The sequence below is a fragment of the Armigeres subalbatus genome, chromosome 3 (genome assembly GCF_024139115.2).
Source record: "Armigeres subalbatus isolate Guangzhou_Male chromosome 3, GZ_Asu_2, whole genome shotgun sequence".
Taxonomy (NCBI): domain Eukaryota; kingdom Metazoa; phylum Arthropoda; class Insecta; order Diptera; family Culicidae; genus Armigeres; species Armigeres subalbatus.
In genome coordinates, this window is record NC_085141.1 from 38,869,078 (window position 1) to 38,883,146 (window position 14,069).

The 14,069-nt window shown below is 42.5% G+C and overlaps 1 protein-coding gene across 17 annotated transcripts in view; it reads right to left on the bottom strand.

The window, feature by feature from the left end:
* The window catches only part of LOC134220842 (F-BAR domain only protein 2), an 85,655-nt gene extending 72,016 nt beyond the window's left edge, over nucleotides 1-13,639 (bottom strand). For 2 of the 17 annotated variants that reach the window (XM_062699977.1, XM_062699975.1), the window contains exons 1-2: nucleotides 13,442-13,635; nucleotides 490-1,040 (exon numbers count right to left, since the gene is read on the bottom strand). In XM_062699977.1, coding sequence (XP_062555961.1) covers nucleotides 490-519 — 30 coding nt within the window. In that variant the 5' untranslated portion in view covers nucleotides 520-1,040; nucleotides 13,442-13,635. The other 15 variants (XM_062699963.1, XM_062699969.1, XM_062699961.1 and 12 more) reach the window with 15 other exon arrangements.
* Between the last annotated feature and the right edge of the window lie 430 nt (nucleotides 13,640-14,069).

Below are 14,069 nucleotides of genomic sequence, written 5' to 3' on the forward strand. Positions count from 1 at the left end.
AGAAAATACAAATAACTCCGATCTCTGCTTAAGGGTATGTCTCATTTGGAGAATTGAACTTAAAAGTGACAGGTCAAAGGTGACAGGACAGGTCTTGCTCTGCGAGCAGGATTATTCGATAATTATTGAAATGTCACTTTTAAGTTTAATTTCAGTTTAATTCCCCAAATGAAACAGACCCTAAGGAAGTTTATTCTTGCATGTGATAGTTTGATCCATCTATGCGTATTGTCATAAAATATCGACATAAAAGGTGTTTTCATAAGTTGGACAGGAAGTCATATTAACAACATTTAATTGAATGAGTCAAACGTCAGGCTCTCAGTACCGAAAATCAATGTTTGATAACTACCAATACCTACGCGATTAGTTCATTTATGTAACGAAAGAAAAAACAATGTTCATCAATGTGTAATCAATAACATCACCTAACAATACGGTTTTATCTCTTCATGTGTCAGCATATTCCACGCATGCAGCACAACTCACCCAAAAGTAATCGTTAAAATCCACCGTCATCTTGCAGCTTCCGCTCTGTTTCTATCCGTAACTATGTGTGTTCGAATCACCGTAAATCTCCTACAGCTCCCGTTCTAAGACACGTGAACCACCACAAAACACAGCAAGATGACGCCCCAAGATCGTTCCCCTTAGCGGTTCACTATCAATTCCACATACACACTGCAACTGACAAGGCGGCGGGTACTGACGATAAGCGCATTTACACACTACTTCCTATTTGCTTCTTCCGATCGGAATTATCACATATCTTCGTTATCACAGCACGCTAATTCTTGCCGCCCTATTCCCATGGCAGCAGCCTGCTGCTCGAAGTGCACATTGCTGTGGTTGCCGCTCATTTCTTCCGTGTGTCACATCACATCACAGTAGGCTGTGGGAATTCACTATCACTTTTCCGCTAGCGAAATTGGTTTTCTCTTCGTTATTAATCTTCTTTTCTTCTTAGGTCGCTGTTTTCAACTGTGACGGCAATCTCACTGTATTCCGACTTCGTCGTATTCGTTAATGCGTTGATACTTCTGGAAACCAAGAAATAAAAAACAATCTACAATTCACATCATATAAAAAGTTTTATTATTTTTGCATCAGCAGCACATCCACAGGGGAAGCTTTCCTCGCCGGGATGATGATAATTTGAAATTCATATCACACACTGGTTTACTGCTGCTATGGGGCGTAACGCTTCAGAGCACTGCCTAAACGGCACGTGTTCAAAATAACCACCAATTCAAAAACTGTTCCATACGAGTTGGTTGATTTTGGTTGAATTATTTCACTGAATGCAGACTTCTGGGTTACTTGTATTGTCAAAGGAGTACTATACCTAAATCACTCGTTGTCGTTAAATTTGCTATGAATGAATGAAAGTAAACTTACAAATTGAGCTCTATCGAGCCTTATAAATCATCCATGTACATTTGTTTGTTTTTGAACTACCCCCGTTGAACAATGCGCTTATCTTCAAATAATTCCAAAATAACTCAGTTCAAATGGACTTGAACTTGTGACAGTTACTCCGATTCTGTTTTCGGCTAACGGATCGTCTGATAAGAACTGAAGCCTGCTTCCTGTCGGCCTCGGCCATAGTCTGCGGCAGGCGACAATGGCCTCAACAATTCATCCGGCTGTACGGCCTTCAAGGGGAAATCTTCTCGGTTGGGTCACAGACAAGCATACGCAAAACTGGAGGAAATTTCCCAAATACGGAAGGTGACCATTGTGAGTTTTCATATTTCGAGATAAGACAATTTTACATTACATACTGTCATCTGGTTTCGTGAAAGTAAATAACAAAAGTTATCGCAAGTGGTTTCGTAACGATGGATTTGATTAATATCTGTGGCTTGGTGTTATCTTAGCTATGGCACATTATCGGCTTCTCGCGTAAGTGGTCTGTATGGTGTGCACTTACAGCACAACACAAATCATGTACCCATGGCCTTAGCTTGTGCGCCCCATACCAATTATAAAGTGGGTGTCAGCTGATAGAACGAGCCGTGCAAATACAGATGACTTCCGATCAGTGAGTGGAGATGGATGACTCAACTGACAAATGGATGGTTCGCGTGGATGGGAAAAGTAGGCCATGCAAATACAACAAAATAAGTTTGTAAAAAGCATATTAGGGGTATACACTTAACGGCGTAGGTCGCTGCGTATCTGATTATAGAAATGTTTCACACTCAATCACAAGGGACATATTTCAAATCGCCTATGAAACATTTCCATAAACAGATACACAGCAACCTACGCCGTTAAGTGAATCCCCCTATTATAATAGGGATAATCACTCAACAGCATAAACATCTGCGTATCTGGTTATTGAAATGTTTCACACACAATCACAAGGGACATATTTCAACAGTAAGGTCGTCTTTAGTGTCTCGTACTAGACTCGACTCGACGAGCTGAAAATAATTTTCTTATCAGAAGTTATTGCCGAAACTCTATTGTAGCATATTATTATTTTGTCACTTAAACACCAAGCTAGACACTGTGTTACATGAATAATACTGTTCAACGGCGGCCCCCGGCAAGACAAGAGGTTTACGAGCGACTGTTTATCAAGGAGCACGCGGTCCAGCAGCTGTATAAAAATCCTATTCTTTGGAAGCTGTAACTAAGATCATGGTGAATAGGAACTTTAGGCCAACGACCTATGGTTTCTGTAAAAAAGAAAAGTAAGATGTCTACCGTGAATATCAACTTCAAGCATCAAAACCAAATGTTGATTCCGTTCAAGACAACGGTTCTAGCAGCTTGTGAATATTTAACGGTGGAGAAAATCAGCAAGCAAGAGAGTGCGAGCAGAGAACAGCGTGTCCCATCAATCCCTGAAGAAGCTAAAATATCTTCCGTCGGAATTCACATGGTGATGGCCAAGGATGACGTGCCGTTATTTATCCGGACAACGCTCAGATTCCCAGAGGAAGAGGTTCTTCAGGTGGAGTGGAAGGAAGGTGTCGTGTGTCTCATCAGCAAAAATAGCGATAGGCTGGATTGTAGCATCTACCACATTGCTAAACGCCGCCCACGAGGTACTTTCCCAAATTTTATGCCGCCGACTAACACCAATTTCAAGAGAGAGTTCGTGGGGCAGTACCAGGCGGGATTCATGGGTAAGCCAGATATTGCAGAAATGCCGCGAATACAACGCGCAAACATCTCATCTGTTCATTGACTGTTCTAGATCAGCTATGTCAACAAATTCACTGTGATCAAAGTAACCAATATATCGTGTACAATCGTTGTAATTGCATCATAGCAATCTTTTTTCATTGACATGTTATTCTTCCTATTCATTCACATACTACTCAAATAAACCGCACGTTATTTGTTAAAGCTTTGCGTTCATTCATAAAAGGCTATGGGCACCTTTACGCGAGACGCTGTAGGTGGTATTCCACAATATAACGGTGGTGAAGGATTTTAGCACTGGAGCGTCATGGTCAAGATGTTTTTGGACTTCGTGGGCGTGTTGAATACGTTAACGGAAGAAGCACCCGAAGAAGTTGCTGAGAAGACGAAGTTTTTAGAAGCAGATAAGAAGCCAAAGTCGTACATCGTTTGTTTCCTGGCGAACGAATGTCTGGCGATTATCTGTGAGAAGAAAACAGCAAAGGAAATGTGGAAAGCTCTCGAGAACACTTTTGCATAGCGATTTATAAGTACTCAAAACCTTATTAGAAAGCAATTGAATCGTTTGTAGCTTAGAAAAGGGGATTCGATGAGAGCACATATATTAGTGTTTGAATATCTGATTCAACAACTGAAAACAGCGGGCGCGAAGATCGAAGTTCATCTTGTTGTTCCAAACCTTAATGGATACATTAAATCCCTTAGTAACTGCCCTTGAAAACATTCCTGAAGAAGAGTTATGTTTGGAAATCGTGAATCAACGCCTAATAGCCGAGGAGTTGAAGTTCAGGTGAATTGAAGTTAGCAGCATTCAGCGGAGAGAAAAGCCAAAAGCCATCCAAGTTTCAAGACAGATGTACCAAATGTGGTAAGCGAGACCACTTCAAGAAAGATTGCCGTCAGATAAATGGTGAAGCGAATTCCGCTGATCAACGCAAGGCTGTTAGTTTCGTAACAAAAATCGCAAAAATGAGAAACCTTGAAGCGGAAAGCTGATGTTCAAGTTAGACTCGGGTTCCAGCGATCACCTGGTTTCGGAAGTTTTCACGTAGTCTCGTAAGCTAGATCAACACATCGAAATCCAGGTAGCAAAAGACGGAGAAACTTTGGTTTCGAAAATTGTGGGAACAATTGTCGGAAGCAGTAAGAAGGGTACGTCGTTGACGATGAAAGATGTGCTCTACGTCCCAGAGTTACGCGATAGCTTGATGTCTGTAAAAAAAAACTGGCGAAGGCCGGCGTTGTGGTAGTTTCCTCTGATTCTGTTGCAATTTTGAAGAAAGATAACGAAGTCATTGCTACTGCTAACTTGCGAGGTATTTTTTTACGAAATCGAAGTGGACAGCTCAATAATATCGGCACATTTGTGTCAAACTGAAACGAGAAATTTGTGGCATCAAAGACTTGAACACCTAAGTCAACAAGGAATGAAGGCAATTGTAAGTAACAATCTAGTGAAAGGTGCATATTTTAAAGTTGATAAACTGGCATTCTGTGATGCACACGCATATTGGAAAATCAATGCAGTGAACCATTCAACGGAACGCGTCCAAGAACAACAATACCATTGGAAAGAATTCATTCGGACGTCTGTGAATCGATTGAACCTACTGTGTGAGATGGTGCCTTTCTCGTGTAAATAAAAAAATGTATTTTGGCCATAACTTCCGATCCCATAGTCCAATCTGGCAAGCTTTCTGGCCAAGTCTGCATCGAATGCAACTTATTGCAAGCAAATCGGTTGAGGATAAGTGCTCGAAAAATGAGTGTCACTTCTGCTACATTTTAGTACGTGGGTGCGCAGAGACACACACACAGACATCACCTCAATTCGTCGAACTGAGTCGATTGATATATTACACTCTGGGTCTCTGGGTCTTCTATAAAAAGTTTGTTTTTGGAGCGATCATATAGCCTTTACGTATACTTAGTATACGAGAAAGGCAAAAATCCAATAAGTTCCGTATGAACTCGTGGCAAGTGCAGAGGTATATTCGGCTTGCAGTGAACGAGTGATTACATCATCATTTCCTCCCCCTTCCCTACATTGACTTGCATTCTGACGTGGCAGGTGCCAGTATGACCTAATAAATGAGATCACCAGTACTTGTACATTGAAGATGAGTGCTAGTCCCAAGCAAACATCTGTTGATGCATGTATTTCTGACGACGAGAATGATTTTGAGGCAGAATATACTGGGGCGCTCCCTTCGCAACAAGAACAACACGAGTCTGTAGGACAACCGGTGTTGAGGCGCAGCGAACGGGAGCGTAATTTCTTCACCGGTTACAGTGCAACTTCTGTTGGCTTGTATTCTACACATGTACCTACAAAGATTTAGAAGTCCGAAATGGTCGTGCTGAATGACTGAGTGCAGTAGATGAAGAGCTCAAATCATTGACGTTGAACGGTGTGTGGAAGGTAACGCCCTGTTCATTTGGTGTGAAACTCATTAAATCGAAGTGGATTTTCCGCGTAAAGGAAAATTAAGATGGGCGCGCAATTCGGTATGAAGCTCGGTTAGTAAAGGACTATTAGCAACGATGTGGTGTGGGCTTCGATGAAACGTATGCGCCGATTGCCAAACTGAGTTCCATTAGAACGGTTTTAGCAGTAAGAGTCCACAAACAGTTTCATGTCCATCAAATGTGTGTCCGACCGGACTTCTGCCATATTTGGGACGATACCAACAAAAACCTACAGAAACACACTGGCAATGTTTAAAGAGGGTCGTCCGTTATTTGAAGGGAAGTGGTAAAACTGTATTAAGGATGCAACGAACTAATGAACCAGTATTGGTCGGCTTTGCTGATGCGGACCAGGCGGCTGATAACGAAGGTCGGAAGTCTGGATGTCGTGGTGTAGCAAGAAACAAACAACAGTAGCTATCTCATTGAGTGAATCAGAATATGTGGCTGGTTAGCTGGTCCGAGTTCTTGAGGATATGGGAGTGAAAAATCCCCAAACTTCAGTAATCATCTATGAAGTCAACAAAGGTTGTACTGGCATGGCAAAACGTTTGGAAACAAAACGCAGTAAGCACATAGACGTTAAACATAATTTTATCAGGGATCACATTGCTGAAGGAAGAATCCAAGTTAAAGCAGTTGGCACTCAAGATCAATTAGCCGACATTTTTACAATGTCATTGGATAGTGGAAGATTTCAAATATTAAAAAAGGAATTTAGGACTAGACGATTGAGTGATCAAAGTAACCAATATATCGTGTACAATCGTTGTAATTCCATCATAGCAATCTTTCTTCTTTGACATGTTATTCTTCCTATTCATTCTCAAACTGAACTTCAAATAAACCACACGTTATTTGTTAAAGCTCTGCGTTTATTCATAAAATTCACAGGGAAGTAATACGAAGGACAGGGATTGACACGTGTGGTACGATTTTTACGAAGTCCGTTCAGCTATTTGGTTTCGCCGACGACATTGATATTATGGAACGTAACTTTGAGAAGATGGAGGAAGCCTACATCAGACTGAAAAGGGAAACTTAATGGATTGAACTAGTCATCAATACGTCGAAAACAAAGTACATGATAGGAAGAGGCTCAAAAGAGGACAATGTAAGTCACCCACCACGAGTTTGTATAGGTGTAACGAATTCGAGGTGGTTTAATAATTCGTGTACTTGGGTGACCTCCAATAACGATACCCGCAGAAAAAGTCGAAGATACATCATGCTAGGAAATTGTACGTACTTTGGACTCCGCAAAGACCTGGACCTGGAACTGGTCAATGCTCATGGAGGATCAACGCGCACGCGGAGTTTTTGAGAGGAAAGTGTCGCGTACTATTTATGATGGGGTGCAGATGGAAGACGGTACATAGAGGAGGTATCAGCTGTAGCCAAAATGTCGGACAAGGAAGTATCAGCTGTAGCCAAAATGTCGGTGGCGAGGTGCGCAGCGTGGAAAACTGATTTACGGATCCTCAGCAGACTGCGTGGTTGCGGACGAGTAGCCATGCACCGAGTTGAATGGAGAGGACTGTTATTTACTGCACAGGCCTTTCCGGCCTTAGTCTGAGAAATAATAATAAACGCTCAGATTCGACGACTTTTCGGATCGTACTTTAGCGACGATTTTCTTGAATATCGAATGGTACAAATAATGTCTGGTTCAGAACGTCCGACCAACCAAACAAGTTTGAATTATTCTCCAGACGGCATTCTAGAACAGCGGGAAGTACAGGAAGATTACCCTACTGCGGAAGCCGATGAGATTGCAGCTGAAAGGCTGTTGAAGAGTATGTGGACGCAATTTTGAGGACGAGTGAAATGGACGGTAGATTGGGTCAAATCATAGATTCTGTAGGACGTGACATTCGAGCCTCGTTCCAGTGCTGGAAGATCAAGTGACGCACTGGCAACGTATCTGAATTAAGCCATCAAGAAGGACAAATCGCAAGAAGCTCGGCAACTACGCGTCGGAATGAACCAATATGAGAAATAGATAGTTATAAGACTTCACAGTTCTGATACAAAGAAAGCTGATTATAGTGGAAGTAAATGGAAGAATTGTGCCTTATAACTGTCTAAAGAATAATTAATGAATAATTAATATTGAACGCCTTAGGGGAAAATGTTACAATGTTAAAAATACTTAACTCTTCCATTTACTTTCGCTATATTCACTTTTGTATCAACAGATACGTATTTCGTTTTCTACTTGAAAACTTTCTCAGCGTTTTATAATCGACTTTCAAGTAGAAAACGAAATACGTATCTGTTGATACAAAAGTGAATATAGCGGAAGTAAATGGAAGAGAGAAGTATTTTTAACTGTGTAACATTTCCTCTAAGACGCTCTTAAATATTTAATCGTGAGAATAGATACATACTTTATTCTGGAGCTGGAAACCATATGTGAAGAGACGAGGCTCTTGTAGACACAAAGAAGGTGTCGCAGTCAAGCTACGTAGCAGACGCATGTCACTAACGTTTTATGCGTTCGACCTTCTTGCTGTGAGTCGTATCGGCCAGAAAGGCTATTGCACGAGCCTACGGGAGAAGTTATCGCTGTGGGACGTGAGAAGGATGGCCTCTACCGATTGAACCAGGTTGTTTAACCGAGTGCATGAGTGGCACGTCCAGCGTGGAGCGATTACCTGCCATGGTGACAGGAATAGAAACTCCAAAACGAATGATGTTATCCCGTCTTTCATGTGCTGCAGGAAAGCATCAACAGTAACTGTGAAAGTCCCACGAGTCGAGGGCAAGATAGGTCATCGAGCTGGTCCACTCGGATGTGTGTGGAATGATGGAGAAACCTTGGTGGGAACAAGTATTTTGTCACCTTTATCTATGATGCCAATTGAATAACCTTCGTCGTAGGCGGCAAGTTGGACAAACGGATTTGGACAGAAGCAGTGGCAACAACGGTCTACCTAATCAACCGACCGTCAACGAAGTTTGGAGAAGTTTACGAGAAGAAAACCGAACCTGCCCTATCACGTATGTGTTTCCGGTTCAAGAGCAATGTCGTATGTTACTAAGGTCGAGCGTGCGGAGCTGGACCCAAAGTCAGTACCATGCATTCTGGTTGGCTATGCGGTGATTCTAGATAAGCGTCAATGACCGAAGGTACAGATCCCGGAAGAATAAAATTTAATCGTTGAGTTGACTGCAACGATGGTGTAAGCCGCACTGAGAAAGATAATTATTACAGTTTGCCGGTGGGTAGTGTGCTAGAAGAGCCACAAGTCTCGCAAACATCGCAAACAAACGATGAGGCATAGTGAGCAGTGTTGGGAAATGTACATTAAAACACTCTGATTATGCGAATATTTACATTTTATTCAGTCAAATTTCATGCACCAAACAAGCCGAAACAGTTTTGCAAAAAAAATGTACGCGACATCGTGACATTTTTTTTGCCGATGAAGCAAACTGTTTGTTTGCTGCTACGTTATGCAACGTACACACCAGTCAAGCAGTTTGACGAACATTGACTCCGCCCCCAAGAAAACGCTTCGGTTGCTGCTTTGTTTGAACGTGTGTGAAGTTGTTCGAACAACCATTTGACAGTTGGCGGCTCGGTTGGAAAAAATTAAAACGGTTTGATTTTGGTTTTCGGGGGTGGAGTCAAGGTTCGTCGAATATGTTTGAGCATTTGTAGTGCAGTTGCACAAACCCCCATATATTTTTTGATGGTTTGTGCTCAAGTTGGCGCTTCGGTCGTTCGTGTGTGATATTGTTGGTCGAATAAATTGATTGTTCGTGTCGCTGTTAGTGAAACTTGATGGATGTTTGAATAAACGAGAGGTGGAGTCAATGTTGGTCAAACTGCTTGACCATGTGTACGTTCCATTAGAGTCGTGCCAGCGTGCGGTCAACATTTGCATGAGATTTTTTGTTTCGGCTCGTGCGCAGCGCAAACAGCACAGAATAGAGTTTAATTACCTCTGGCGCAAAGCCTAGAAGGAGTGCTATCTGTAGATACTGATTTATTCGTTCTTATCTCTAAAATGTGCAAGGATTAATGAAATGAATTTTTCCCACCAAAAACGGTTATACGTTGTGAAATTATTGTACGAAAACATTAATGGTAGGGAGAGAAAATAGTAAAAAGCATGTTCTGACTGTCTTGGCTGCTGCTGCGGCTGCCGTGGTTTTGTTTTTTATTTTTCTAATTTGCATGGAAGAATAAATGGTAAAAATAAATGTCAACCATTCCCGTCCCTGCAGTGAGAGGGAGCGCAGATTTCCAGGCATAATGATTTAAAGTTACGTACAGTGTCTTACCTAATAGCCAACAGCAATTTTGCCACAGAACCAACGCATCCACGAGGAACATGATCGGAGAGCATGGACAGCTCCGCGACTCGAAAGAAGTAGCTGTTGAAATGCAACATGGCACTGGGCACAGGGACTGGAAGCACACTTTCCGAGGCAAGTTGATTTGTAACATCATTCATAGCGGCCACCATCTCTCGTAAGCTTCGCAACTTGGTTCTTGCTGCAAAACGGATACTCAGACTGTCCCCTTCTCCTTTCGAAGCACCACAACCATGGTACAACATGCGTTAGATTTCGCACTTGGCGATAGAGCGACAGAAAGGAAAATCGACAAGCGCGCCTGGAACTCGCCCAACAATAAGCTCTACCCACAGGACACGCCAAAAGGTGTCTGGAGAACGCTGACCAGGAGGGGCCCAAGAAGGTAGCAAACAAGAGCGAAGGGAGTAAAAGGAGGGCAAGAGCGAAACAAGCCAGTCGGCCATCGGAGGCGGGAAGTCAATCCGGCCAAAAGAACCAACAACGGTCGGGCGGGGAAGGAGAGGGCTAAGGAGAAGGGGGAAGCGCTGCTTATGAAAACGGAGAAAGAGCTCTGAGACGTCCATCCGCCAGCGAAAAGGATCGCAGGGAACACAGATTGCTACTATGAAGCTACCGACCACCAACGCCATTTTGGTTCGCCAGCCGTTCATTTATTTATTTCTTCGTCTTGAATTATAAAAAAAAACTCCTCAGACTGCTTCTTATCTAATATTTCTTATTCTATTCTTAAAAACTAGTTTAGACACATTAAAATCAAAAACAGCACTTGCACTATTAAACGACCGAAAACAGTTTTCCAGAGGGTTGTTAAAACCATATGACGTCCTGTGACGCTGAATCAGAATAAGATCGCGTTCACGCAGATGCCGAGAAGGAGCGTAAAACGTAACGTTTTGCAATAGATATGGACACTGCACGACATTTTTTTAAATATCAAAAACAGACAGCCTTTGCAGATTAGTCCGACGAACCTTTTCAATCCTGATAGATTGTGTCACGTGGTATGGGGACCACACACATACTGCATACTCCAAGATACTTCGCACCGTTGAACAGTACAGTGCTTTGAGTGCATAGATGTCCGTGAAGTCCTTTGTATTTCGACGAATAAAACCCAATGCAGCAAATGCTTTCGCGGTAGTCATGCTGATGTGCTCATTAAAACGAAGCTTGGTATCAATGGTCACCCCCAAATCGCGGATCAAATCTACACGTTCTAATTGAGTGGAACCTATCGTATACCCATTTTCGATACGTGTATTTCAGCGAGAAAACGATATAGCTTTGCATTTGCTTATGTTGAGAGCCATTCCATTTTCCGAACACCACAGTTGGAGTTCGTCTAAATCGGCTTGAAGCGCACAACAATCGAGATGCGATGAGATTACTTTAAATATTTTTAGGTCGTCATCTCTACAGCATCGTTCGAATGCACTCGCCAGCATCTCTACAGCGATCGAAGTTGGTAAGCTGGAAGTTGACTGGTCACCAACCACCGATAGTCGACAAGGGCTTACGCCATGTTGAATCCAAAGGAGAATGAAAAAATCTCTCACTTATCATGTTTGTATACACCGGGACCGGATTTAGCCGAAAGGTACTACAGTTTGTGGAGGCCCCAAATGTCATTATGCCATACAACCTTCAATTTAACACCGCATACATACAAATTATGCCAAATGCTCATTATGCCAAACGGAAGAAGATCGCAAATGTACTTGTTCGGTTGAAGTAAGGGAAAACGCATAGAACTATTCAAAGCGGCAAGGCTGGCAGTAAACAAGGCCATCAAAGTGGGTGGTGATGGCCAAAACAAGACGAGCACTAGTGCCAGCTGGCTCCTCCCGTGCGATGTCCAACGAGATTGAAGACAATAATTGAAGTATGAAGTATGTACCATACTAGTAATCAAGCTAGTGGGATTAGCCGACGACGTAACGATGACTAAGTGCAGAGTCCATCCAGCCGTCGTGGATAGGTTGCGTAGCAAAAAGCTGCATGTTAAGACGGAGAGCGCATAATAACCGGTGCAGGAGGCGACAATTAGGGTCGGCGTCTGTGACATCACCTCCAAGAGATCTTTCAAACAATGGAGGGGGGGGGTGTGATGCTCAACAATCTCGTGATCTTCGCCTGCAAGCGCGTGTCTCTAGGGTAGCGTCGCGATACGGAAGTCCAGCCTGGGTGACAGCATTGCGGGAGATCTCCCGCTATCGGGTAACTCGTCAGATTAGTATGGACCCGCGGTCGGACATAATTCGATTGGGATTGGGAGATAAAGGGCTCCAAAAGGATGACATTTGGTGCTGAATGGTGGGAATGATGGGAGCAGTTTTATAGAAACTTTTCATAATATACATAACAAATAAGTCGTACCAACACAAAATAGTGATTCGTACCCAGAAGTGCATTAAACAGTCTATTATTCATTACTTTATCCCGCTCTTGCTGTTTTTCGGCTGGTTCAAGCTTCATAACAAACAGTAAGCACAAGAGGACCATTCAGTTCATTACGTTTTAACCGCACTAGCTGAACTCGGTGCAAGAAACTTGTTTTGCACTTCTATCTGTCTACATAATTATTTTTAAACCTTATGAAGATACCGACCGTCCCTCCCATAATAGCATAAATAAACCAGTATGTGTATTCTACATTACCAGAATTGTGTTTCTCTGCCCCTTAATTTTCGTATTTCGAATGAAGAAAATCGAAAGAACTTATGTTTATGAAAAGAATTGAATAAACACTCATCAACTACAAAAAAAGAGTTAGTAACAGCTCCGTATGTTTTCTATGCCATGAAATTTTATTATTTTTAAATTCACTTGATGTTTTTCTTTTTCAGTTGATACGCGCTGTGATTCCACTATTCCAATCTTTATTCCCGTTACGTTTCTTCATCGGTCTTGCAATTAATTCCAACAACCGGACGATCAAGTGTATTTTTTGTCTACCACTCCCTCTCAGTAGCCAAGAGCTCGCACTTCATGAATCCACCTTCAAAATGATGAACGAATACGACGTACGTACGGCAATAAATTATTCAATTTCCACTTCCATCGCCATCATCGCTGATGTTACACAACGCCAGCAGAACCGTCAACCCGATTGCGACGAGATCACTGACACCGTTTTTCTGGACGCGCTCCACCCTCGACTGTGAATTTTATGCGCCCCACCTCAATCACCTGCTGCTGCAGTCAGTGGCATCATTCTTTTCAATCGCAGATCCCCAATAAATTGCAAACTTTTCGCCATTACATGCACCTTTGTAGCAAGAATATATTTTTTCTTGAAACTCTCAAGTTTACTCAACTTCCCAACAAGCTTTCAAATTTTTCACTGAAACAGAAAACCCAACATTTTTTCCACATAGCCACTACAATAATCGCTAATGGCTTCCACCACAGCGCAAGCACGACACAATCATAATTTTATTGAAACTTATTCCAGTGATTATATAGAAGAAACTTCAATCCGTACCCTGGAAAATTACGACGAATTGTCCCGTGACCCGATCCGCGAACCGTGTTGGATATCGACCAACCGCAACTTTTACGGAACCAAAAGAACAAACAGCCCAGAACACAATGATGAAGGAATCTCCGACCCGACCGAAACTCTGCGCTGCGGATGATGAGTTTTTTCTTCGTCGATTTTTGACAGCGACCGTTCGCGGCACGGATCAACCGTGAAAGACGAAACACTTTTCTTCTTGATGGCGAGAAAACAGCCGCCGGCTTGGCCGCCGGCGCGATGATACGACGGTAGCGTAGTGCTAGGATAGGATGTGCCAAGTAGTCATTAAAAATCGTACCGATTTTCTGTCACAATCGTACCGGTTGCTGATAGGTTGGAAATGACAATCGATTACTTCGATTGGTGGCGGCGCGTTTTTCGTAGGGCAGCATGTTGTTAGTTTGGCCGTGTTGCTGGTTTGTAAAGTTGATATTAAGCAAAACACGTAAATGTTTGAGTTCCAGTTTTTTGGGACAAAACTATTTTATACTGAACTGCAAACGCCATATAAATTTATCTAAAGGATTGTAAAGGTTTAAAACTGATGATTTTGGGCATTATCATTCACCTTTATGTCAATTTCGGTCTCAAA